Here is a 27618-nt window from a genome sequence, read left to right on the forward strand (position 1 = left end):
TCGGGAGCTGTGACAGGAAATTTGTTTGCCTGAATTTTAAAAAGTGATTTAAATGTAACGGACATTTAGCCTTTTATTTAACCAGCAGTTGGAAGACCGGTCTGGTGTTTTCTTTTCCAAATAAATATATCGGAGCATATTTATCCTAAAAGGAGCCATGCCATAGATCACTTAGGCTACTTAATGATCCTCTAACGACCCCGTGTTCAGGCCACCATTAAACGTCAAGTCGAGAGAGGATAGATATGCTTTATTGGCGCTGCGGTTAATTGTGGTAGACTATTTCACCGCCGTTCATTACCGAGGGGCTAATTGCATCCGAAAGTATTGGTTAAGCACATGTAATCTTTCGTAGCATTTTGCTTCTGAAAACAAATTGTTTGCTTATATACGTATGTTTGTTTTGCAAGCCAGGGCAGGCCAATTATCTCGGAAGACGTTTGTCAGTGCCTGTCTTCCCCCCTCCCTTTCCCCGTGTATTTCAATGAAGCCGTCGCTTATGCCTCTGTACTTGTACTGTACTGTTTTGTTTGTTTGCTCTCCGGCTGCCTGGCGCCTTTGATCTGACACGCACACCCCTTTTTGTTTCCCCAGGACAAGACGAGCGCCCTGAGTCTCAGCAATGTTGCGGGCGTCTTCTACATTCTGGTTGGAGGCCTGGGCCTGGCTATGCTGGTGGCTTTGATAGAGTTCTGTTACAAATCCAGGGCAGAGGCGAAGAGAATGAAGGTGGCAAAGAGTGCACAGACTTTTAATCCAACTTCCTCGCAGAATACCCAGAATTTAGCAACTTATAGAGAAGGTTACAACGTATATGGAACCGAGAGTGTTAAAATTTAGGGGTAGGACTTAGGGCCCTACTACAGTGAGTGGCTGGTGCATCATCATCTTGTCATGCGGTCTTGTGCCCTGTCTGTCCAGTGGTGGTAACTGCTTGCTTATCGAGAGAGCTTCCTCTTTTGGAAAAACAAACAAACGGTTCGGTTAATTTTGGCTGCAGATGTTTAGTATACTTTCCTATATGTTGCTAATAGACATCTGCATTGCAAGGGGTGGTTTTTTTGGTGCTTTTTTATTTTTAAAAAATGCATCAAGATATATAGAGAGAGATAGAAATATATTGGATACAATGGGTTTTAAAAATATATATTTTAAAAATCTGCAGGGACGTCTACAGCCGCCCAGAGTGATTGGGGAAACCCAGCCAGATGGGTGGGGTATAAATAAATTATCATCATTATTATTATTATTAGAAATTTTAGATTTCATGGTGAACATTTATATTTCTGGATGAAGGATGAGGCCAAGCAAGATCCTAGGCAGACATAAGAGAAGATGGCTTTTCCAAAAATAATTCTAGGTGCTTTATATATGAAGGAGGATCAAGACTCAGGCTTGGTGCACCTGGTTTCTTCTGTTCTTGGATGTTCTCTGTAGATAGTCTGTTTCGTTAGTTCTGGCGCAATCCTTTCCCTACTTGTTTGGGAATACGTTCCATTGGAATAAGTTTGTAACAAATTTGAGGCAGGTGATGCCTCAGGATGTGGTGACCGCCTCTTCATCGGACGGCTTTAAAAGATTAGGCAAATTCACAGAGGATAAATCTATCAAAGGCTACTGGTCAATAAGGCTGTGTGCAGCCTCCAGGATCAGAGACAACATGCCTCTGAAGGCCAGCTGCTTGGGAGCAGCAACAGGAAAAGGCTAATGTCTTCATGCTGTGCTTGTATATATCCCAAGAGGCAACTGATTAATAAGGGAAATAGCAAGGCTGGACTAAATGAACCTTTGCTCTGGTCCACATGGACCATTGCTTTGATCCAGCAGGGCTTCACAATGTTTTTCTTTAAAAAAACAAAAACATCTCCTTAATAAATGTTGCTTACTTCTGAGTCTACATGCATACGATTGTGCTGCTAGTTAGTTTTCCTGCATTTGCAAGAAGACTTTCCCTCCAACGAGCTGAAACTGACATGCCTCGCAGCATGCAGTTTGGAAGGTCACGGCAAAATTCTTCAGTACAGGGTGGCAAGCAAAACTGCAGCTTTTGCTCATGGAAAAAGAGTGCCCTGTTTGTCACAAGCAGGAGAGCTACTCAGGGCTGGAGGAAAGAGAGTGGGTGCTCTTAGGAAAGCATACAGGTGCACTGATTGTCTTCTTTCTTATCCCCCTTCATCTCTGAGCCAGAAATATTTAGGATTGTCAAAACTGTGGTATAGTACAAATGCTCAAATCCTACATACACATTCAGCTGGAAATACGTTCCATTGAAGTCAATGGGGCTTACTTCTAAGTAGATGTGCATAGTAGGGTGCTGATTATCAGTAGATCCCAGGGCAGGTTACAACCATTTAAAATTCAGGATTAAAACAGTTAAAGCAAATTGCAGGAATAGGGTGGGTCCTAAAACACACACATCTCAGTACAGTCATACCCCGGCTCCCAAACGCCTTAGGAGTTGAACATTCCGGCTCCCGAACACTTGAAAATTTGAAGTGATTGTTCCGGTTTTTGAACATTCTTTTGGAAGCCGAACGTCCGATGGTGCTTCAGTGGCTTCCAATTGGCTGCAGGAGCTTCCTGCAGCCAATCAGAAGCCGCGCTTTGGAAGTCGAACATTTCGGAAGTCGAACGGACTTCCGGAACAGATTCTCTTTGACTTCTGAGGTATGACTGTACACTTTAATAATACCCACAAGACCAGTGATATGGCAATTAAAAAACAAACACACACAGAGCAAATAAAGCTTAGGTGTAAACTTGTAAATGTTAAGCATTTTATTTTGCCACCTCGGACTTTAAAAAGAAAGGCATTCTATTTATTATTTTTATTTTTATTCATGCAGTGCTGGCGCACACGGCACTGCACAGCAGGCAAAGTGTGCCTGTCAAATAGCAGGCCCCTGCCCCAAGGAGACTGCAGCCAAAAGGCACAGCCGATACACAACAGAACCATACAATGCAGAACAAACACAGTATGACCAGAGATTGGCGTGTGGTCACTGTAGCTGGAGAGCACCGAGAAATAGGTGGGTTTCCAGGAGGAGGGTGAAGAAGACGTGGGAGGGGGCTTGGTGCACATGGAGTGGGAAAGTATAGATTCCCTTTCCGAAAAGGTTTCCTTGGCCATTTGTCTGTTACCTTTTGTTTCTGCCAGAAACAATTTAAGAGGGAACGTGGCTTTCAAAACCTATCTGTGTTCTTGAAAGTTTCCTCTTTCTGTTTCTCCAGCAGCAGCTCCACTTGTGCAAGGTAAAGGTAAAGGGACCCCTGACCATTAGGTCCAGTCATGGCCGACTCTGGCGTTGCGGCACTCATCTCGCTTTATTGGCCGAGGGAGCCGGCGTACAGATTCCAGGTCATGTGGCCAGCATGACTAAGCCGCTTCTGGAGAGCCAGAGCAGCACACGGAAACGCCATTTACCTTCCTGCCGGAGTGGTACCCATTTATCTACTTGCACTTTGACATGCTTTCGAACTGCTAGGTTGGCAGGAGCAGGGACTGAACAGCGGGAGCTCACCCTGTCGTGGGGATTCGAACTGCCGACCTTCTGATTGGCAAGTCCTAGGCTCTGTGGTTTAACCCACAGCGCCACCCACGTCCCATTTGTGCAAGGCGCTAAGCCGTTTTTAACGCACGGCAGCAAAAAGCACATAAACTCACTTGGTGTGGGGTGGGGATTATGTGGTGAAACCCAGATATTTTTCATTAGGATTTTTACATAGAGGACACTGGGTAACGTAGTGAATGACCTCCTTCACAACCATTTTACATGAAGGCTGTTCCAAAGGTAGCTTCTTAGAATCACTAGACAGAAAGGCAGAGGGCAAATTGATTTTGGTCTTGCAAAACAAGCTGGCTTCTGCCCAAAATCAGACTTTTTGCAATAAGGAGAGTGACAGAGCACACTATCTAACCCTCCTGCAAACAGTTCAGAACAAATACAAAGACAATGTATTCTAATCTCCCCACAAACCTCATCTAAACAATTCAGGAAGAATGCCCAATGAACAGGCTGTCCGGAAGCAACCTTTGTATCATATAACCACTCTAATTAATGAAACAAAAAGCACTTTAAACTCCCACCCCTTGCTTCATTTATAACTAGGATTATGTAGAATTCACCTGTCCAGTAATGAATAAGGCGCCAATGGTTGGGTGGTTCCATCCTTTAGCAGAAACATTTCAGCTTCCTTAGTCTTTCCCTGGTTAGTAGCTCTCTATCTTTCCATGTTCCTCGTGATTCGGTGTTTCTGTTTTAAATGGCTTTCAATCTGTTTGCTTGTTTTCACCTTTGTACGCTACTTTGAGATTTGTTTTAACGTAGGTGATTATAGAAACACCATAAAACGAATATAATAAAGCTTTACTCAGGTCTCAGGCAAGAAAAGGGTGCATCTGCAGCCAGGGCCGGAGGTTCCCCCATCCTCAAAAAGCAAAGAGATATGTCAGCCATGTTCCTTTTTGTCCCACATCTTTGTCAACTATCCGTTTTCGCTATGTTCCGTTTCTCAAGGTCGATTCAGGAGGCTTCCCCCGGAAGCTAAGTGTTTCCCTCCAATGCTCTGCATGCAAAGCCAAAGAGGGTGACTCGCTCATTTGTAGGCACCACCCAATGCAAAAAAACCCAAAACCCTTATGGCTGGTGCTCTCGGGACAATCTCAGTTACTGCAGAGGGGTGGGATTGTCTTAATCCACCATAAATGTCCTGCTTTGGGCCGTGTGTGTGTGTGTGTTGCTCTTGTCCCATAATATGCCACGTGTAGCCACGTTATTGCCACGATTTCAGCAAATAAACTAACTTTATTGGAGAGTTTGGCCCCGGCCCAACAAAACTTAGTGGTGCCAATGTCCCGTTTCAAATCAATGGGCCTTTTTTAAAAAAGAAAAAGACCACGCCAGTGTGGTGTAGTGGTTAAGAGCGGTAGTCACATAATCTGGGGAACCGGGTTCGCGTCTCCGCTCCTCCACATGCAGCTGCTGGGTGACCTTGGGCTAGTCACACTTCTTTGAAGTCTCTCAGCCCCACTCACCTCACAGAGTGTTTGTTGTGGGGGAGGAAGGGAAAGGAGATTGTTAGCCGCTTTGAGACTCCTGAAGGGGAGTGAAAGGCGGGATATCAAATCCAAACTCTTCTTCTCTTCTTCTTCAAATTGCAAACAATGAGATGCTTCTTTCTAAAAGAAAGCCTGCCATGGATTTGGCATTCCGAAACCTCAAACCTCACCCCCAATAGGATTCCAGCCCTGGAGTGCAATTCTATGCATGTTTGCTCAGAAGTAAGTCCCACTGAGTTCAGAGGAGGGCGGTTACTCCCAGGCAGGTCTAAACCATTTTTTTTTATTTAAACAGGCCTTTGAGACAGATTTTGAATTCTTCACATTATGTATATACATATTTTTTTTACAGCTGTTGTTTTTATTAGCCTTTTAAGTATTTGCAACTTGCCTTAATTTTAAGTGAAAGGAAATCAAGGTAGAAGTGGAAAGGAAGGAAGGAAGAATTCGGCTAAAGTCAAACACTTTTAAGTCCCATTTATTTCTGTGGAGATAAGCATATATTTGGATTTAGTTTTCATTTAAATCAATGGGGCTAAAAGGGGCTTACCTTTGGCTGGATTTTCATTTAAATATACAGAAAGCCTGTAACTTTTTTTATTCAAAAAATGCAGTAAACTAGATAATATCAGCTTGACAAGACTTCAGATTTACGAGCTAATTTGTGAGAAAATTCCAAGCCTTACTGCTATCACATATACATGAAAATGGATTTGGAGGGCTGGGGAGGAACAAGAGATTGATTCGTAGGAAAACTGGGCAACTGAGTAACATTTTACACTTGCCCACAGAGATTTGACTTTTACTAAATTTTAACAGAATGAGAATCTCCAGTTTAATCTCTTTTAGAGCATTGATTATTATTATTTTTTAAAAAAAGAGTGTGTTAAATGCTCTTATATCTATATCATTATATAAACAGTTAACGTGATAATGCAGATGTCTACACCTAGATATTTTTGGTGTTTGCTGTGCACTGGTTTTATTGGGGAACAGAAATATTGTAACACTTCCTTTCTGCCTCCTCCCTTTCTTCTTCTCCCTCTCTCCCTTTCTGTCCTTCCTCCTGCCTCCCAGCTGACCTTTTCTGAAGCCATACGAAACAAAGCCAGATTATCCATCACAGGAAGCATGGGAGAAAACGGACGCATTCTGACTCCCGACTGCCCAAAGGCTGTACACAGCGGAACTGCAATTAGACAAAGTTCGGGGTTGGCGGTAATTGCATCAGACCTACCATAAAAACCAAAAAAATATCCGAGTGCCTTAATTAAACTGTGTCAGTGACTGACGGGAATACAGCATGGACTGTAACACGACACGGGGAAATGTCATTGATGAACTTAGAAATGGGCTGAGCCTGGGAAGGGCATCCTGGCATGCCAGACATCAGCAGCAGCAAATGTGTGTGCATGGTCTCAGCTTGGAAACCCAAACTCAGATTTTATATCGGGGGGGGGAAATCATAATTTAGTTTTGTTGGGGGGAGGTGGGGTTGGGACAGGAATATTAACAGTGACAAATTTCACTTGAGCGGACTTTAAAAAAACAAAACACCAACTAATAGGACTTGCCAATTTAGCGCATTAAAACCGTGAAGAATACACAAGAGGAAAAGGCTACCTTTTGGTCTTTGTCTAGGCAAAGTGGAGAACCAACTGCTATAGAAGTCAATGAACATGCTTACCTGTGTTTCCCGACGATCAACATTATACAGTGGGAAGACTGTCCGGCTGTGGAAACAAGTCACTAAACTGTGATAAGAAAATAAATATGTAAATCCTGTGAAAAAATAAAAGAAATTAATTACTTTTTTCTCTGGGGGAAAAAAGAGGAATATTGAAACATGCTTGCTTTTTAACGGATGTAAATTCAGTAGAGGACAACACAATTCTTTTTTCTAACCATCTTAGGGAACAATTCATTGCAATAATTGATATAAAATGTCATCACTGTAATAAAATTCAGAGACTTTTTTTTATAAACATTGTTGGTCATCCTCATTCTGTCCCATCATTCCGTGTTCCATGGATTTGCATCTGTCTAACTACAAGAAACCAACAAATAAGTTTAGAGAACACCATCAGTCTGCAGTATAGAATCAAAAGAGACTACGGGTCACTCATGTTACCGATATTATTTATAATCTTGTTCTGTGTAAGAAACTGTGGTTTTTGTACCCACCAAAAAAGAATAAAACAACAACCGTTCTTTTAATACCTGCTGACCTGGAGTTGTTTTCTGACTATCAGGAATGCTGTTCCCAACAGGTCAATAGAGCTGAGGGCAAATTGTATTTGAGACAAATTTGCATTCTGACGCCAAGAAGTGTGGCCGGGCTTGAGTTTCTGGCCAGAGAAGCAATGGACTCTTCTTGACTTTGCTACTGGTTCACTCCAGCATAATAATCCTATGTACAGCAGGCAGGGATATATGTATCCTGTGCTTTAAAAATAAATCTCCTCTGAGGGAATCCAAATCCCGCAACAGCAAAAATGTGTGATTCTGTATCTTGCATACATTATGCAAGTTATGCTTGTGTGCTTGGTGACTCAACTATTGCATAGTCTATTCAGCTTTTTGCTTTCTGTTTTGCATAATATATTCTGCTTCTGCTTGTCATGGGGGAGGCTTTGTATTTTTTTAAAAAAAATGTTTATTAGCATTTTCAATAATAAAACAAAAACAAAAATAAACGAAAAATAACCAACATACAAAAATAAAAACACATAAAATTTCCATTACTTATTTTCTTTTACCTTATTTCTCTGACCTCCTCACACCTCCCCTTCTTGTATTCCAATTTAAATTGTTAACTCAGCAAATCCTTATTACTTATTTCTCAACCTTAACTTAATAATTTATTTTAACATATTATTATTTTACCTTTTCTCTTTAGTCCATTTCCTCAATTTATTTTTGCTAACCTTATTTTCATTTAATTTAGTTCATTTTAAAAACCAATTTTGCCTTATCCAAACTTAAACATCAATACTTATACATCAATACTTATTCTTAAAACATTTTTCTAAGATCGACCAATATTCCCTTCCACGAATTTCCCAATTTTCATACCAATAACAAAACAGAATAAAAACAGAACAAATTATAATTATGTCCCCTTTGGATTCCCAAACTCCAACCCCCCCCCTTTCCCGGTTTCAATCCCCAACAAATATCAGTCTCAATCAGCCTGGAGATCTCTTTTTTAAAAAAAATAAATAATAATAATATTTATTAAAATTTCTCACCGTAATACAATAACAAAACCAAAAAGGAAAGAAAAAAAAGAAAAAAACCAAAAACAACAAGAAAAAAGTTAAAAACACATACGGTTCACAATCCTTATTTTCTATAACATATTTTCCTGACTTCCCCACACCTCTCCCTCTTGTATTCCAGGTCCAATTGTTGGTTCAACAAGCTCTTATCCCTATTTTTAAACCTTTTTATATTTAATTCCTTTGTCTAAAAAAAAACCAATTTTGCCTTATAGACTTCATATTTATACATCATTGCTTATTCTTTAAACCTTTTTCTAAAGTCGGCCTAAATTCCCTTCCACGATTTCCCCAATTTTCATATAGATATCCAAACAAAATAAAAACAGAGCAAGTTAGATTATACACCCTTTGGATTCCCAAACTCCACCCCCCCCCTTTCCCGGTTTCAATCCCCTTGAAACGTCCATCAGTCCATCTACTATCAGCCTGGAGACCTCACGTCCGAGGCTCTTAATTCTCTCTCCATTCCTCTCTGCTGGTTTTTTTGATGGTCCTTGATACTAAACACCAAATCTCGGAGGAGCTCTAGTCCAATATGGTCCATGTTTCTTCCAGCCAGACCTCCATACTTAAAAGTGGAGCCTGAATCTTGTTTCTTAATCCTTTCAAGTCCAAATGTCCCCAAAGCTCCACCTTCCACCTTAATCAAATTTGTAATCCTTAGGTCTTCAGATCTCCACATAAGAAGATCCCTCCATTTTTCAGTTTCCGATTCAAACCAAATTTTCTTCATCAAGTTCTTATTTTCCTTTGTAGCCGTCGTGTCAGGCCTCTGGCCTTCCTTTATCTTTAACAACATTACAGCTTCTCCTTCCTTTTCTTCCGGAACAACATATACTTCTTTCCCCTCACTCTCAAATCTCTCAAGTTTCTCTTCTTGGCCAGCTGCATAGGCTTCCTGGGTCAAATCCTTATCAAATTCAATGAATTTGTTTACTGTTAAGTCCAGAGTTTCCACATTTGTAGTCAAAACATCCACTTGGCCTTGTAGCTTTCCCAAGAGAACAAAAACTCTGTCCAACTTAGCTTGAATTTCCCTTCCTTCAGCCATTCTTGTAATATCCCAAACCCCCTCTAGAGGGATTTTGGTTACTTAGTGTTCCTTACAGTTCAAATCCAAAAGTCAAGTTAGTTTGTATCAGTTCTTCCTTATTTTCAACAAAGTATAATCAAATTGTTACAGATATAACCAGCAGAAGCAGTAGAAACAAAGTTCCCTTTTTCCGTCTTCACAGCTAGTTTGACAGCTGTCAAATTCTTCAGTACCTTTCCAACAGGCTTTCTCGCGGATCACTCCCGGATCTGAGGGGTGGTGGTACCTCAGCTCAAAATTAGCTCTTATCCTCCAGTACAATTACTTGTAGTGCCAAATCGTGAAATTAATGTCTTTTGCCCAATAAAAGAAAGAGTTCTCACGACCTTAGTTAGCAGGTCCTTGTTTTAGGTTGTTTACAGAACGGGGAGACTGGCTTCCTGTTTACGTCTTCCCCGATCGTGCCTAATTCAAAAGAAATTTCCTTTACAAATCCAAATTCCGTACTACTCACGGGTTGTTGTTTTTAGGTCCAAATCACAAGAAAAAGTCAGTGCTCTCCGGCCATGGCAGCGCGGCTTCACTCCGCAGGAGAAGCAATAGACTCTCAGCACCGCGCCGCTCACCCCGTCCCCCACTCCGAAGCCTTTAAAAAGGCTCCTTCGTGGGTCGGGGGGCGCTTATGGTGCCCGCCGAGTCACCAGGTCCACAGGCTTCAGCGCCTGTGGTTTCTGAGGGTCCCCGCGTTGCCGCCGCGGCAAGACCCAACTCCTACGGAGCCGATTCCCTCCGGAGCTCGGAGGGAATCCGCCATTAGCCGATGGCGCTAACCCGGAAGTCCAGCCTGGAGATCTCATATCCGAGGCTCTTAATTCTCTCTCAGTTCCTCTCTGCCGGTCTTTTTGATAGTCCTTAATATTGAACACCAAATCTCGGAGAGGCTCCAGTCCAACAGGATCCATGTTTCTTCCAGCCAGGCCTCCATACTTAAAAGTGGAGCCTATGGGGTACTCCAAATCTTGTTTCTTACTCCTTTCAAAACCAAATGTCCCGAAAGCTCCGACTTCCTCAATCAAATTTATAATCCTTGGGTCTTCAGATCTCCACATAAGGAGATCTTTCCATTTTTCAGTCTCCAATTCAGGCCAGACTTTCCACATCAAATTTTTATCTTCCTTTATTGCCATCATGTCAGGCCTCAAGCTCTCCTTTGGGACCTGCAGAATTACAGCTCCTTCTTCTTTTTCTTCAAAAACAACATCTGTCTCCTTCTCCATATTCTCAAAGCTCTCGAAATTCTCTGTTTGCCCAGTTGAATAGGCTTCCTGATTCAAATCCTTATCAAACTCAATAATATTGTTTACTGTTAAGTCCAGAGTTGTAACACTTGTAGCCAAAACATCAAGTTGGCCTTGTATCTTTCCCAAGAGAACAAATGCTCTGTCCAGTTCCATCTGGATTTTCCCTCCAGCCATTCTTGTAATGTCCCAAAACCCCCTCTAGAGGGATTTTGGTTCCTTAGTATTCCTTTCAGCTCAAATCCAAAAGTCAAATTAGTTTGTATCAGCTCTTCCTTATTTTCAAATTGTATCAAGTATTTCCAAATTGTAACCAGCAGAAACAAGGAAGACAAAGTTCTCTTTTTCCGTCTTGACAGCTAATTTGACAGCTGTCAAACTCTTCAATACCTCATCAACAGGCTCTCTCACGGGGCGCTCCCGGGTCCGGGGGGGGGGGTGACACTTCAGCTCCCAAAATTTGTTCTTTATCTTCCAGTAAGATTTCTTATACTGCCAAACCGTGAAATTAAAATCCTTAACCAAAAAGAAGAGAGTTCTCTCGACCCTAGTTAGCAGGTCCTTTACTTTAAATTATTTACAAGACGGGGAGGCGGACTTCCTGTTTAAACCTTCCCCGATCGTGCCTAATTCATAAAAATTCTTTAAAGATCCAATTTTCGTACTACTCACGGGTTGTTACTTTACAGTCCGATTGCTCACAAGAAGAAGTCAGCGCTCTCCGACAATGGCAATGCGGCTTCACTCCGCAGAAGAAGCAGTCTACTCTCAGCACTGCGCTGCTCACCAATTCCCTGTTCCGGAGCCTTTAAAAAGGCTCCTTCACAGCTTGGGGGGCGCAAATGGTGCCCGCCGAGTCACCACGCTCACAGGCTTCACCGCCTGTGATTTTTAAGGGTCCCCGCTTCGGGCTTTGTAAGGCACTGAAGCCCACTGCCAAGCACTGGAAACTATGTTCAGCAATTTCCCTGGCTTCTGAGATGTCACGAAGCACAGTCCACACCCTGCTGAGGTTCTGGTCCCTAAACCACTTTCTTGGCTTTTGGCTGCACATGTGCAGGATTTCATCATACGCAAAGCCCCAACAGAAGACAGGCAGTCACAAAGTAAGACTTCTAAATGGACTCTTGGTCTATTTAACCCAGTATTGTCTACACTGGCAGGCAGTAGCTCTCCAGGGTTTCAATCATGGGTCTCTCCCAGCCTGGAGATGTCAGGGATTGAACCTGGAACCCAGGTGCTCTACGGCTGAGCTGTGGCAGGCAGGTGGCAGCTACTAACAGCTAGAGACTGTTGTGAAATTCTGGATTTACGTAAAACATTCACAGTTGATGTGTGGCCCCTTGGTTGCTTCTATCCAAGACTCGGGGGGAAGAATTTTTCACTTTCCTGAGCTATCTTTCTTTCTGGCCACACAAACACTGCTTATTAATGGAATGGGTTGGTTGCATTTGTCATTTATCCCAAGACAAGCATGCATGCAAATTGGGACCGGATCCATATTTCCCCCTGCTACAGTTTGAGCTCAGCTTCCCTTGCTATCACAACCTACTTGATGGACATATTGGTCAGACTCAAATACTGATTTGGTAGTCTGTCTTGATTCCCTATGGTTCAGAAGGGCTACCTATCTTTTCTTTTTAAAAAAAGGACCAAAGGTACCTTGATTCAGTTAAATGTGCATTCTGCAACTTATAAAAACACACAAAGAGAGACTCAGTCTTAGGGGAAGAAAGGAAGATGGGTTAGTTGTCAGTCAATCAGCAATATGAGCAGCCAGATTTTGCTGGAAATTGAGAACTAGCTTCCCCTGACCCCAATCCAGAAAGGGAAATTGTACATCTAAACAACATGTACTTATGCGATGGATTTACTACTCAATTTGTGTACATCTGCATGCAGCGTTTTTGTGTTCTATTTGTAACAGTTTCCCCCTCTTCTCAACAGCAAATCCGTAGCTTAAGGAAAGGCTGTGCTATGTCTCTCAACACAAAATGTAGGTGCCACCTAATTCTCTTATTGGATTATTGGGGTAGTATGAATGCCCTCTGCCCTTCCAATCCCTGCCACCTGGTCTAGCAGAAAAAGAGCATGGGTTGAAGGGGATCCATGCCTTTCTTTCTTTTCCGTTTGTGCAACCCAAGGAAGAACTGTGCTGTTAATAAATCCTGCATTGGGCTAGTAATTGATATATCCCTGCAAGAATATTGGAGTATGAAAAATATACTCTGATGCCCAATTCAGGATCTCCCCACCCCTCCGTTTGAAGAATATAGAACCAAGTTTCTTAGGAGACCCACATGGTTTTAGATTTCCAATGCTAATTCTCCAAGACAACTAACAGCAAGTTCAGTCCTTACATCCAAGCCAAACCCCCAGCCATTTCTGCATGTCGTTGTTGGTACATCTCGTAATGTCCAAAGGAAAAAACTTGTGCAGACTGTAGGTCTTCATGCTGTTTGTGGAACCCTCTGCAGGTTGAAATGCTACATTCCAGAATGCCAAAATGACAACACATTCAGCTAGCAGTACTTCTTAGAAGCACCCAAAATTACTCCAAATTCTGTCATCCCAAGACATAAAGAAACATACAGCAAGGGACACTGAAAAACAAAACTTTGGGGCTGTGAAAAACGTTTAAATGCGTAAGATTCCACTTCTCCAAGACCTCTACTCCCTTCGCTTGCATGGATAGTTGTCTGTAGGCAGAACTACACCCTTACACCAAGCCAGGTTGGACAGAGGGATGGGCTTCATTGAAGAAAAAAGCAGTTTGGGAAACAGATCTGGAGAGCAGCATGATAGGCAGCACTACACAGTACAGGAGTGGAAGAACTTGATACAGGCGTGCCATTTTTGGGCTCCACGTAATAACCAACTGTTTTGGTAGCATCATTAATATATTTTTATTCAGATCACAATATTGCAGTGTCACATGAGCAAAGTCCAGAGCAAGCCATCTTACAGACACAAAAGTTTAGAAATTATGGTTATGATCTATTTCCATAATGTCAGTCCAATCAGGTAATTAGTTTTATTTTTACTCAACAAAATGTGAGTTCTCTCTCTCTCCACTCCCCCCTCCCCCTGTGGAAACCCATTCTGGAAAACGTTTGTGGATGACAATAGTTATTTCATGTTTTATTGTAAAGATGTATGAAAGTAACAAATGAGGCAGATCTTCTGCTGCTCTCAGCACAAACACAGTGCCTCAAATGTCCCTCTAAGGCCACCGCTTGCAACATCTGAAAAAGCAAAACAGGACATGCCCTTATCAAAGTCTTTGGGTCAGAGAAACACTCCTCAAATCCATGCAGCTGCTGATATGCACACATCAACAACTTTGGAATTAAAAACTGCCTCTAATGCTGCTATTTTGTATTTCTGTACAGTGCTGCAAATTTATAACAAAAGTTGTTTCCATTTTGAGCTAATTCTTCCTCACCTTCTTTACACTGAAGGGTGAAAGGATATGCTATGAAATTCCTTGGAAAATGGGACCAAAGTACTTTCTGCATTTGCAGTATAGGTCAAACATACAGCTGCTACCATTCCAGCTACTATTTGATTTTGATATAATATTAATAGTGTTCTAAACCCTCCCTGCAGAGCAGTCAAGTCCTTGTTTAGGAGACTTACAATCTGCATTAGACTGAAAAAAGATAGCAGAAGTTAGGGAATTACAAGTGCCAGGTAATATGTTGCATGTACCACAGATATACTGTCCAAACTGGGGTGAAACTCTGCAGAAAATCTTTCCTTCCTGGTACAATAGTTAGGATCCCTTACCACAAGATGATCTGGGTCCATCAGCGGTTCCAGTTTGGTCCATGAGGCCATTTTTTTCACCTGTCAATGAGCTGAGGTTACTCCAATGAGTGGGTGCTGTCAGCTGATGGGCTAAATTCAATTCTGTGTGGGCTGTGGATGCAGCCAAAGCAACAGGATTTAATTTCCCTCCACCAAGAGGGTTAAACCCTGCTCTGCTCAGCAGGAGTCAGTACAAAACCTTTCCTAAATCAGAAAGCCTGTGAGGCCAAAAGTTTCCCCACCCGCGCCTTATTCCATAGAGCAATTTATGGGATGTGAAATCTGTGGTTCTCCAAATGTTGCTGCACTATGACTCCCATCAGCACCACCCAGCATGTTCTGTAGTCCGGAATGATAGGTATTATAGTCCAAAAGCACAATCCCTGTTTAAAACCAGCTGCATTGGTTGCCAGTTGGTTTCTGGTTCAATTCAAGGTGCTCACCTTACTGCTTATAGCCCTAAGCAGCAGAGGAGACCCTCTTAGTAGTTCTACCCCCCTAAGAAGTTCAGGAACAGCATCCCTCCGTTAGAAGATGCAATGTGTAGCCTGGGTCCTGGGCATGGTACAAAATAAGAGATATTATATAGTGGAGATATGGGGAAGATGAAGGAGAGTGACTCAACACAAGTGGATGAGGAAAAGACTGAGGAGGACGACTTGGGGAGGATAGATCTGGAGACATGTAGAGAACATCATGTCAAACATCACAATGTGCTTGTAGTTTGTCCAGCTTGTTTTATTTTCATTTTTCATTTGCTTTATTTGTATATATAATTTTGTGTATCTGTGCATTATAATATTTGTAACATACGTGTTCTGTCAAGCAATATGTATATATGGGGGGATGTGATTTTGGGGTGGGTGGGGAGGAGAGGGCACAAGGCAGTCATTTCATTTCACTGCAGCAACATCCCTCCCCACAAAAGAAATGTGCAGTTTAACATATTTCAGGTCCTTATGTCACTACCTAGTTAATGACACAGACAGTGGCGTGAAGTGAAGAAAGCTCCATGTCAGGGTGTCAGGAACAAAGCCAAACTGAACGACACATTGCAGAGGTGAGACAGGTAAAACTCAAGGGCTACCTTTTTCAGTTAACTTCTAATGTTGACTCCTATATAATAATTTCCTCGGATTGCATGCTAGATTTAAACTTTTGGATAAATCCAAGCAGAGCCTGATAGGGAAAGGCTGCATTGTTTCGAGCCTCTCTGGACAAGAGCTCTGTTCAGCTCAAAAGCCTGCTAGTTTAACACTACCGAGACAAGTGCTTATAATAAATAAGGTAAAAAAGTAAAGGTAAAGGACCCCTGGATGGTTAAGTCCAGTCAAAGGCAACTATGGGGTGTGGCACTCACCTCGCTTTCAGGCCAAGGAAGCCAATGTTTGTCCGCAGACAGCTTTCCGGGTCATGTGGCCAGCATGACTAAACTGCTTCTTGTGCAATGGGACACGATGGCGGAAACCAGAGCGCACGGAAACACTGTTATCTTTCTGCCGTAGCAGTACCTATTTATCTGCTTGCACTGGTAGGCTTTGAACTGCTAGGTTGGCAGGAGCAGGGACAGAGCAATGGGAGCTCACCTTGTTGTGGGGGTTCTAATTGCCAACCTTACAATCAGCAAGCCCAACAGGCTGTGGTTTAGACCACAGCGCCACCCACATCCGCTAAATACAGTAAATATAAAAATTACCACCGTAGCGACATATTTGTATACAGACTTCTAGGGTGCTAGCAAGACAAGGACTGCTGTGTACGCTGCCCAGAGTTGAATTAATTTGGTTTTGGGGTAGAAGAAGTTTGCGTTAAAGCAGAAGTGGACACATACATTGCCAATTGTCACACTAAGGGGGAAACTGGTGAGAAGCAACATTTACCCAGGGAAAAACATTTCCTAAAACTGGGAACGGCTGTGAGGAGCTGGGATTTGCATCTGTTTAAAGCATGAATGTTTTACATAGCAGTTCTGGCTTTAGAAAAATTCAGTTCCCCTAAAGGCTCTGGGATAAGTTAACCGATTATGAAGGTATTGCATCAAATGGGCCTACTTTGTACTCACACAACGTTCACATCACACACTGCATATATACTGTGGGGTTGCCGTGTGTGCTACTGCATCTTTGGTTCATAAATGCATGAACTCTCTCCATCCTACCCAGCATGAGTGGGTGTGCTAAATCAATATGCTGGATTCATAACTTGCTCAGGTGTAAATGTCGTATTACATAGTCCTGCTCCAGATTGACATGGGTGCTTGAGATGTGAGTTTCTCCCACATTTCCTTAGACTTGAAAGGAAGCAGGCTGTCAGAATGCTGCAGACAAAATACCTCTGCTGTCAGCTATTCAAAGTCTGCTCTGTGAATAAATAGAGGAGTTCAGGCTCCAGGGCAATCTAAGACATCAGCATTCATTAGCAGCAAATATTAAAATGTAAAGACTTCTAAGATTGGCTCTCCAAGGTGATTTATTTTTCACCAAGATGAAAGGGCTTTGAAAGGGTTGATGTTTTCAGCAGGATTATAGACACCCGAGTTTTAAAACAAAAAATATAGCATAGTGCATATCAGTTTAGCTCTTGGGCCCAATGTGTGAAGCGAAATATTATCGGTGGTGAATTACCTCACTAAGGAGCTATTCTGACACACAGTAGTTCCATTATGTGGATGATCATCTGATGTGCTTCTAGCAGATAGTGTTTTGCAACAATAAATACTGGAGATGATGTGTATGTATTGCTTATATTTTTGTCCCATCCACTGGGGTTCAGGGGCTCGGGGTAGTGCAGATTTGCCCCCCCCCATTTTCTCTTCAGATCCAAGAGATGAGGTCAAGAGATAGCAACTAGTCCAAGTTCACAAATAGAGATTCATGTTTCATGTTTGTTAGTAATAGGTGGGCTCCCATGTTGGAGAATGGCTCAGAGTAAACCAAGCTATTCCCCATCTCAAAAAATGGGGAAACAGCTCAACATAAGCCTATACAATCTAAATCAATTTGGACCCTGCCAAGCCAACAGACCCCACAGTCTGATGGACTTTAAAACTTCTTCGGACTCGTTCTTTTTCCCTCCCACCCTCTTGCTTTCTATTGTTCTGGTAGCAAACAGGAGAAAGGAAAGAAGGAAAGTTGTTTCTCAGTTGGGCATCTGCAAGGTAGAGAACTCCCTCCTTTCACATACTATGCCGGAGCATCAATCTTGGGATATGGGTGTCTGGATGGTGGATAGCAGGAATTGTGTGATGAGTATATTAGAGAGAGAAGGAACTGCATTTTTCTCCAGCTTGGAGTCAGAGAATAATCAATGTTCACCTGTTTAAATGGTAAAAGTCCCTGAAATCAAAATTTATGAGCCACAAAACACAAGTCTCAGTGGCATCTCAGCCTTAACTCTATCCATTACACCACACTGGTTTCCATTGATAACTGGTGGCATATAATTGCCAGTGTCCATATATGAAAGTATTTGGGCATCACTGAATATCCTATCCACCATGGCAGTTATAACTACCATTAGCAAATTATTATTCATATAAGGCCTTAGTTCTTCATGGGCTTGAACCCTGTTTGCCTTTAAGTCATTGCTGGGTTTATCATGCCCTGGGAAATCTACCGCTTAATAATTTGCCTAGGGTGGCAAGAGAAAACAAGTTGCAGAGATCCATCCATCCATGCCTAGAGACAGATGTTCCCATCATTCTACTGGTAAGGATATATTCTGTTAACATAAAAATTATGATGTAAACTCACCCCGTACCACTCACTTGAAAACCAAGTAATGGCAATCAGCAGGCTCCAATGTAAACATCAGTGGAAATGCCCAAACTGCTACAAAGGACCAGAAGCCTATGCACAAGCCTCATTGAATGGCCACTTCATGGCCAGATTATTTATCTGAACCACTACTCCAAATGGGAGACTGTTGCAATCAGGTTGAAAGTGTATGATGATTCCCAGCTAGGAGTATATGGCTTGTTTGTGACAGAATGAATTGTGTTTCTATTAAACATGGATTTTCATTTGTGAAAATGATCACCTAACAGCACTCTTAACTAGAACTTTAAAACAGCTAAATTAACTTTTAGAGTGTGAAACTCTGGTAGTTCTTATTCCCTTAATCTTCTTATCCAGCAGATAACTATCCCACTGAAAAGCAGTATTCAAACTCCTAAACAGACGAGTCAAATTAAAATTGTACTCTTTCCCCATCTCATTCTAGCTCTTCTGCTCTCCTTGATGGTGCTATCCATCAAGAGCAAGCTATCTCAGGATGGATCATAAGCCTTGTGTAATGTAATTACAGACTTTAAAGCATTGCATTACACAGCATGAAATGAATTGGCAACTCTACGCCTTATGATCCAACTGACTAATGATTGAATAGTACAATTATAGGGTGGGGTGGGGAATGGAAACCAGGCACAGTATACCACAGCCCAGTTACTCAAGGAATTAAAGCAGGTTCAAAGAGTAGCAAAGGCACTCAAGACAACAGTGGTAATTCATGGAGGAGTGGTGTAATACGCTGTCACACCAAGTAACAACCGAGGGGCAGAGAAACCCCTTCACCATACCCCTATTCCAGCATGCATTGCTGGAAGGCAGAGTAGCACCATCTCAGTGCACAACTGGTGAAATGCTGCCTGTGTGTGCAGCTTGTCATTCACCAATTGTGTGCCACTCCAGCAATCTTCAGCTTGTAAGGGTATGGGCACATCTTTCTCGTTGCTCAGTGACAGCAGCGAAGTACTACATTCCTTTAACACCACCCTGTTACCAGTGAGCAGTCATTTTTTTTGTTTGGATATAAACTTACCCAAAATTAACTAATGTTGGTTGCACCTACCAGAGCTCCCATCAACACAGATCTAAGTTGCCTCAGAAAAAAAGAGTCCATCATCTTAAGGTTTTGAAGAGGATTGCTAAACCAACGGAATTTGTTGCCACTTGGAAAACTTCAGTTACATATGGGAACACTAGGATCAGTGGCTTCATATACTGAAGTATGACTTTATTTGGTAATACCTATGACATACAACTTTGACTGATTAGTCCAATTCTTGTTGCCTTCACTTGGGACCCACTTTTAACCCAAATGTCTATTTGAAGACCCATTTCTTAATCTCTTGACATGGTGACAGTGCGCCTGTTGTGACCCACCTTGGATCAGACTACGACCCACTAGTGGTTTCTGACTCATCAGCTGAAGGTCACAAACACAGATGGCAGAAGCAACAGTGAAAAGCACTCTGTCCCACTCCTCATCCAGCTGTCACACCAACTACGCAGGTTTGCTTGTGTTTTGGTACTGGCCAAGCACCAGCCAGATGAAGTGGACGAACTTTAATATTACCAAGACTCAAAGCCTTGATTCTTTAAAATGATTTGATTAACAGGGAATAGGAACAGGAATCTGCAACACACCCAATTGTCCTCCCACTGTAGAGTCACACGCTTATTTCAGTAAGAAAAAATAACAGTTTATTTGCAAAATAAAAGTAATTACATAGTGATATAAATAAACTGACATGTACAAATAATCTATGTAAATCCCACAAGATATATTTCTGCTCAAACACTTCAATGTCAAAGTGGGCCACCAAAGCTATCTACAGAAGCCAGAGGTTCTAAAGTCTGGCTTGGAAATAAATGGTGAAATCTGTATTTTCATACATGAAGCTTCATTTATTCTTTTTTCTACTAACAAACATAGTTGAGTAGGAAAACTACTGAGAGCCTCAAAGTCTGACCTTTCAACATTTCTCTAGAGAAGAACACACCTCATTTTAAAGGCATTACTTTCATGGTTAACGCTATGTAAAGCATAAGGCCTACTTTTAATCTCATTCCTTTAGATCAAATGCAAATTTGTGTTGAAAGCTCCTATGGATTTAGAATAACACTCTTAAGAAGGACAGGATACAGCTAAGCCTTGATGCTTAATGTGGAGGCAAATCTATACAACAGAGAATGCAAGAGGACATTTAACACTTCTCTTACACTGAAATGCAATTTCACACATAAGCTCCATTTACACAGGCACACTGACTTACTGAGCACCATTCCTTAGCTTCTTTTAAACTTGAACACATTAATGTTCAACTCTGGCAATGGAAAAAGAAGTACTGTCAAGATGTAAGCATCACAGTATCAAAGCAATGGAAAGCAGGATTCTCTTGGATGGTGAAACGCTTTGACAACCAGACTATCCAACACTTTTACTGAAACCAAGCTACCCTTTCAAAAAGAAAAAAGGGAGGAAGAACAAACAAAGCACAGCATTGTTAATCATGGTTTCTCCAAGTTCATTGCAGGTGCCCTTCCCTCTGAATTCGAAGGCGCTCCTTCTCCACTTGCAAACGTTCTTTTTCGATTTGCAATTTCTCTGATTCAAACTTCAAGAACTGCAGCCTCTCCTTCTCGAGCTGTAAGCGCTCCTTTTCAATTTTTAGTTTTTCAGTTTCTAGATCCAGAGGTTGCAAGGCAGGTTTTTCTGACTGGCTGGGGTCATTTTCCAGCACAGGTTTCTCAGCATGCAAAGCCTCAAGCCTCAGTTTCTCTCGCTCTATTTGTAATCTCTCCTTTTCCAGTTGAAGCCTCTCATGCTCCAGGTCAATGTGTCGTAATCGCTCTTTTTCGATCTGCAGACGCTCCTTCTCCACTTGCAGGCGTTCTGCTTCGATATCCAGTCGCTGTTTCTCTAACTCCAGCTTCTGTTTTTCAAGGCTAATCAGCAGATGAGAATCTTCATAGGCCAGCCTAGCTTGAGCAGAGCTTAGATTGCCAAACTCTTCGATGTGAGTGAAATCAGGAAGGTCACTTTCCCTTTTAGAATCTGGCAACACTGAGGACAGAATCTCCTCTTCTTCCTCAATAGGAAACTAAGAAAATCAATTAGCAATTTAATGATGTTCTGCACTAGGTAAAGATACACCTATCAGCTGTAGGAAAGGCAAGGCAAAACTTTATATAGCTTCTGAGAGAGGCCCTCAGACTAAGATTTTTGTGAGCCTTTGGAAGAGCACATTAAGATCTCACCTACGTGTTTCATTGTTATCCAAACTTTGTGCAGATTGAGCAATGGGCAGAGCAATCCTATCTTGGGGTGGGGCCCTGTGGTGTTCTGCAACTTCCTAAACCTGCTGGCCCTTTTTAGGGACAGGTCTAATGGACAAGAGGTCTGAGGATATTGCAGCTCTTTAGCTACCCTGACTTGCCCTCTTGTGGTCTCACCACTGGCATAAGACTGTTGGCATAACGTCTATGCCTGCAGAGTTTTCCTCATGGGGGCCCCAATGCCATACATACCATCCTGCCAGCAGGCCTTTGAGTGGCACTTACACTGCTTCCAATGACCCATCAGTGGGCCTTCAGTCAGATTTTAGTATAAGGTTACCAGATTTTTTCAATGAATCCAGGGACACTTTTCAACTTCAATGGATTTTGTATGGGGATTGATTTGTAAATCCAGGGACTGTCCCTGGGAACAGGGACGTCTGGTAACCTTATTTTAGTATTGCTCTGTATAGGTGATTTCGCTTCAATTCTAGGAGACAACAGAGTGAGTTGTCACTAAGGACTGGAAATTATACAGTAGCTGAGCTAGGAAATTTTACAGAAGGAAAGCATACAAATAAAATATACTTACCATGAAGAAACTACTTACTTCAAAACTCTGTGGATCCTCCTCCTCTTCTTCCACTTTTATTTCTGTTAATGATCCACCTGCTTCTCTAAAGTCTGTAATATTCTGCCATTCAAAACCAGCTTCAGTTGGAAACCCAAGTTTCTCATCAATATCTTCGTTGAGAGAATCATCCAAATCAGATGATGGAAGGTGAAAGCCAGCACCCACAAGCTTTATGTTGGCATTAAGTCGCTTCCGTTTCATAAGGGCCCTCCAATCGAGGTATCGCCTTTTGACTTCTGTCCCTGTCCTCTGCTCTCCTTCACCAACAGCATTAACACATTCTGCTATTTCCTCCCAAGCCTTCCGCTTCATCTCATTAATGGTTGTATTTAATTGTTTAGAAAAAAGCACTTCTCTCCTTTTTCGGATTTCTTTAAGTAGTGTTTGAGTTTCCTGAACACTAAAATTGCTTTTCCTTTTCCTTTTTAGCTGTTTCATCTTCTTCAGCTTTCAATGTACTTCTTCCTGTAGCAGACAAGAGATTAGTGATTTGCTATGTTCCTTAACAATCACCCCGCAATTCAGCTTGTTCCTGCAGTGAGATCTTGTTTCACTAGTTCAGCTTTTCCTCTTATCTTTCATAAATGCAAAGAGCAAAGAAAGTAAATGCCATCGAGAAATATGCAAAGACTGAATTTTAACCAATGAACTAAAATCAGCTCAATTAAATAAAAATAAAAGCATCTAATAAAGGAACAAAATGGGAGGAAACCTTAGAGGTTTAGACAAGACAACCAATTGTGTAATAATATTTACGCAATAGTATGGAAGATACTATTGGTTTCTCTTCAAAATAAGTGTTAGTGGATGCTATTTGTAAAAAAGATATAGTACTTCAAAGACATCAGGCAATCAATTGTCTAATGTGAATCTTTGAGGTATCCAGTTTTTATTTATAGAATGCAAAAGCCACCAGGTTTCACAAGATGTGGCAATGCTCACTGGCCTAGATGCCTTTAAAATCTATCAATGATAGATTTATCAATGGCTTATTCACCACAACAGCTAAGGGAAACTTCCAGGTAGCTTACTTTTAAATACCATTTGCTGTGGTATATACTCAGTTTTGGGACAGTAGGGAAAGTCCATTGCCTTCATTACCTGGTTTTGGGCTTCCCAAAAGCACTTGGTGAAACACTGTAGAAAACAGGATGCTGGACTACATGGTTCTTTGGCTTTACACTGAAAGGTTCTTCTGCTGTTCTTAACTTCCATATGCCAGTTGCAAATGTGGCAATAGCCTGCTCTGAAATGTGTACATTTGTGTGACTGTACAATTCAAGTTTGCTTCTCAAAAGCTCTTTCCCATTTTGACAATCACTGAGGAGAAAAATCTGTTTAAAAGCTAAGGACCAAATGATCTATGGGGAAAGCTTTTATTTTTAAATTTATAAAACCTTTCTCCTGATATTATGCTTTCTTCCAAAAAAAAATACCAATGCTGATGATTTTTAGAAATGAAGAGAGGTTAATTCAGAAGCAGAGACAGATGCTGCATATATAGAGATGAGCTATTTCCACATCCTGTTGAAGCTTCTTAGAACTCCATCTCCCGCCCCAAATGCAGCTCCTTGCGTTCCATTTTCTATCATGAATTTTCTATCACAAGACCTTGGTGTCATAGTGGATAGTTCGAAGATGTTGATCTATTGTGCAGCAGCTGTGAAAAAGACAAATTCCATGCTAGGGATAATTAGGAGAGGAACTGAAAATAAAACTGTCAATATAATGCTGTTATACAAATCTCTTGCACAAATGCATTTGGAATACTGTGCAGAGTTTTGGCTGCCTCAATATTTTTTCTATCCATTCATGTTCTTCAGTCTATCCTCTCTTAAGATCCTAATTGCAAAACTAAAGACTGACTTCACAGCCTTTCCTCAAAACCAAAAAGTACTTTTCCAGATCTACAACAGCCAATGAAAACTGAAAAGTCTGTACACACATTATGTAAAAGCTTTACATCTTTCCAAGGAGCTGTCCACAGCAATTCCAGCACCTCTCTCTTGGGTAGCAACAGCTAATACAGAACACAATGTTCTGTAAATATATCTGGTGTTCCTTTTCTAGTATATTCCACCTGTCAATATTGAATGTCATCAACAAGTTTTATTTCCAACTTGTTTATGCTGCAAGATCCAACAATAATCTTCACAGTTTACCTTTATCCCACTACCAATAGTCTATTGATCAGTGTGCAAATACCAATAATTTATCCTGTGCCCTCTGTACACTTACAGAGGGATGCATCACAGAAACCTGAGAATAAACTGATGATGTCAATGAAGTCTGGAAATCCCAGATTTTAACCTTGGGTTTAGGGAGAGGGTAATTCGTGGATCCATTTTGGATTGCATCTCAGATTGCCCTGGTCAAATTGTAAATTGAACTGGAGGTTGAATTATTATTTTTTTCAGACATCTAGAAGAGGGATGAGCAGCCTGTACCTGTTAGCCTCATTTAATGAGGCTGTCAAGAAGGTGGTAAATGGGGCTAACAGTGAGAGAGAAGTGTCGTACCTTGCCTACTTTGGGTTCCACCTCTATCCTCCACCCACATATAAAGCACTCAGCCAATTACCCCAAAGGAATGTAGCCCTGAAGGTCATCAGCTGCAGGAGAATGCCTGACTGGGCAGGAGAATCTAGTGGTTCCATATGATTTTAGGAGTGGATTGTGGCAAAGGACTGTACCTGTACCTTGTCCATGCACCTTCAGTGTTAACTACATCACACAGACTTCTTTGTAAACAGAACCGGGCAGGTTTTTCTTCTCCATGAGTTAATTTACTCTCCAAATGATTACAAGAGGCAGTAAGGGCTGCAGCTGATACTGTTGTGAAGAACACTGAATAACAGGTGACCAGCAATACTATCCTATGTTGCAAATATGATCAGAAAGATGGGGAAAGCACATGATATATATTTAAAGTGTCTAAGGGGGAAGAGAAAGCACAACATCCATCCTGTATGAGCTACCCTTCTTCACCATACAACGCCTGGGCTTTGATCAGCATATGTTCATATGGCCAGCACAATCCTAACTCCACTCAAACAGTCCCACTGAGATCAACGCTGCCTGTTTCCTATGTTAGCTGACTGCATCACACTTATAAAGTGGCTTTTTTTCTATATAAAAAAGAGATGCTGGAACTTGACCACCTTTTTTTAGGGGGAGCATCCAGCCAAAGTTGTTGAGCAACAGAGAGCCTTTGTATGATTGGAACAGGTGCCCAGAGGAGGATGTTTTGAAAACTAGCTCTGGGTGCCGTTGATCAGGAAGTCGCCACCTCAGCATAGCCCTAATGGCCAACTTTCTCCATAAACTTGTGATGCAACCACTAAGTTTCAATCTACTTTTAAAGGACACCCTTTTTAAAAAAACCCACCTCATTGCAAGGAGAAAACAAGCACTGTGGGTGAGAGTTTGGCCCAGAACCTATTGTGCAATTTCCCATCTTGCAGCAGTTTACAAACAGGTATGTAGGAATAATTCTAAAAAGGAATATGGGGGAGGAACAAGAAGATGAAATAAGAAGATAAGGTATCAGAAGGCAACCCTCCTCAGCTGCCCTAGGAAATGAACTCTTGCTCTTCAGCGGGGCTGTTGCTTCAGCTTTCGAGTAGGCAGTCCTTGGTGCAGCCACTGTGTTTTATACACGTCGCACACCACTCCAACGGCTCTGGTAGGAAGAATGGGGATTTAAATCCAACAAAACAGCAAAAACACAACGACAATAGCGACGGCAGCATCCCTCACCAGGACAGGCGCGGCCCATTCTACCACCTCGGGGCTCCTTCGGGGGACGAGGGAAATGAGGGGCCGCCGCGGTTCACCTTCACACAAGACACACACATACACCCCGCTTTGAATTTGAACGTGTGGAGATGTTACGAAGCGTTGTCGGCGGCGAATATTCTCCTCGGGAAAACGGGTGGGGCGCGGGGAGGCTGCGCACCTGGCGCCCCCCGGCCACGCCACGCGATGGCGGAAGAGGGGAAGGAGGCCCGTGAGGGAAACAGCGGCGGCGCGTGAACGGAGGCAGGGGTGGGAGAAGGCGGAGGAAAAGAGCCGATCTCCCCCCCCCCACATACACACACAAGATCGGCAGGGAACTGGGATCTACCCCGGCGCTCCCTCACAGGCGGACGCGGCTCCTCCCCTTCCTTCCTTCCTCCTTCCCTCAGCAGCGCAAGAGCGACTCACCTGCGCGCACCGCTCCCCCTTCCGAACAGCCGGCCTTTTGACCCACCCCCACCCGCCTGCCGCGGCCGCCTGTCACTCACCCATCCACGCGACGCTCCGATTGGACGGCGCCGCGCGCTCGCCACCCGCTCGCGCTCCCCAACGGTTCCAACCGCCTCCTTTCCCCAACTCGCGCAACTTTGCCCGCCACGCCCCTAGCGCCACGCCCCCACTCGCTCGCTCGCTCGCTCTCTCTCGCGTTCTGACTCGTCTCCCGCCTATTGGTCGCGGCGGCTGCTTGTCAACGAGCATGGCTTCCGTCATTGGTGGAGGAGGCGAAAAGAGGCGGTTGTTTTCGCGGCGCCTTCGGAGGAGAGGGAGAAAGGGCGGGTGAGTTGGCGCAGGCGAGGCGGCGGGTTGAGGAGGAGGGAGGGAAGTCGGTGGGCCTTCCCTAGGTAGGGGCGCAGAGGAGGAGTCGGCCTTCGCCCGTGTCAGTCCTCACCGGGACGGAAGGGGGCGGGCAAAGGGCGATGGATCCCGTTTGCGATTTTTGGGATACCGCTGTGGAAAGGATTGGATCACCTCAGAGCACGCGCAAGTTGCGTACCGCTGCCCGCTGCGTTGCCGCCTACCTGAGCGGCGCAGCGGGAAGGGTTGGGTGCGATCCCCGCTTCTGCAGCTTCAAAGAGAGGGGACATCCAAAAGGGGGGAACATGCTTTATAAACTAACATTTTTTAAAAAAAAATAGCTTCGTGATGACTTATTGGGTACAAATATTTGTGCACGCCACATTCGTAGTTTGCAAAGTAGCCAGTTGTTGCTGGTGTTTGCATTTCCCTGCGCACATCTACTTCTACTGCAGCACGAACACCCCATCCCGTACAGTATTGGCTGATGACATTTGCCTCCTACGATCCTCGGCAATGGAGAAGTCCCAAACCTTTGCAGCATGTGCCGTGTTCGGGTGTTCAGTTTGCTCGTGTGCAAATGATCACTCAATTCGGGAGAGTAGTGGCAGGGACATGGAGGAGATAGGGAAGAGCATCTGTCTTGCAATGCAAGAGGTCCCAAATTCAATCCCAGGTAGAATCTGGAGGGCTTTCTTCTTGAAACTCTGGAGAGCTGCTGACAGTGCTGAGCAAGGTGGGCCAAAGGTCTGATTTGGCAGCTTCCGATGTCTTTGCATTGGCTGGGAGCTGGGAAGACAACATCATCTTGGAGGCCGTAGATAGGTCTCCCATCCTTACTGTGGGCAAG

General features: G+C 42.9%; 2 protein-coding genes across 14 annotated transcripts in view; one reads left to right on the forward strand and one right to left on the reverse strand.

Moving 5' to 3' along the window:
- Nucleotides 1–7276, forward strand: part of GRIA4 (glutamate ionotropic receptor AMPA type subunit 4) — a 230750-nt gene extending 223474 nt beyond the window's left edge. For 4 of the 11 annotated variants that reach the window (XM_053385722.1, XM_053385721.1, XM_053385726.1 and 1 more), the window contains 2 exons: nucleotides 595–842; nucleotides 6137–6241. In XM_053385722.1, coding sequence (XP_053241697.1) covers nucleotides 595–840 — 246 coding nt within the window. In that variant the 3' untranslated portion in view covers nucleotides 841–842; nucleotides 6137–6241. Of the gene's footprint in view, nucleotides 1–594; nucleotides 866–6136 lie in introns of those variants that run through there. The other 7 variants (XM_053385719.1, XM_053385718.1, XM_053385720.1 and 4 more) reach the window with 4 other exon arrangements.
- Nucleotides 7277–19941: 12665 nt separating this feature from the next.
- MSANTD4 (Myb/SANT DNA binding domain containing 4 with coiled-coils) lies at nucleotides 19942–26563 on the reverse strand. 3 transcript variants are annotated; one of them, XM_053385729.1, is made up of 3 exons: nucleotides 26462–26563; nucleotides 22153–22641; nucleotides 19942–21367 (listed from the first exon to the last, which is right to left on the reverse strand). In XM_053385729.1, the coding sequence occupies exons 2-3, from the start codon at nucleotides 22612–22614 to the stop codon at nucleotides 20792–20794; spliced, it is 1038 nt and encodes a 345-aa protein (XP_053241704.1). In that variant the 5' UTR covers nucleotides 22615–22641; nucleotides 26462–26563; the 3' UTR covers nucleotides 19942–20791. The 3 variants fall into 3 exon arrangements, with proteins under 3 accessions (XP_053241704.1, XP_053241706.1, XP_053241705.1); XM_053385731.1 differs by lacking the exon at nucleotides 26462–26563 and adding an exon at nucleotides 26382–26451; XM_053385730.1 differs by lacking the exon at nucleotides 26462–26563 and adding an exon at nucleotides 25935–26288.
- Nucleotides 26564–27618: the final 1055 nt, after the last annotated feature.

Source organism: Podarcis raffonei, chromosome 4 (genome assembly GCF_027172205.1).
Source record: "Podarcis raffonei isolate rPodRaf1 chromosome 4, rPodRaf1.pri, whole genome shotgun sequence".
NCBI lineage: Eukaryota > Metazoa > Chordata > Lepidosauria > Squamata > Lacertidae > Podarcis > Podarcis raffonei.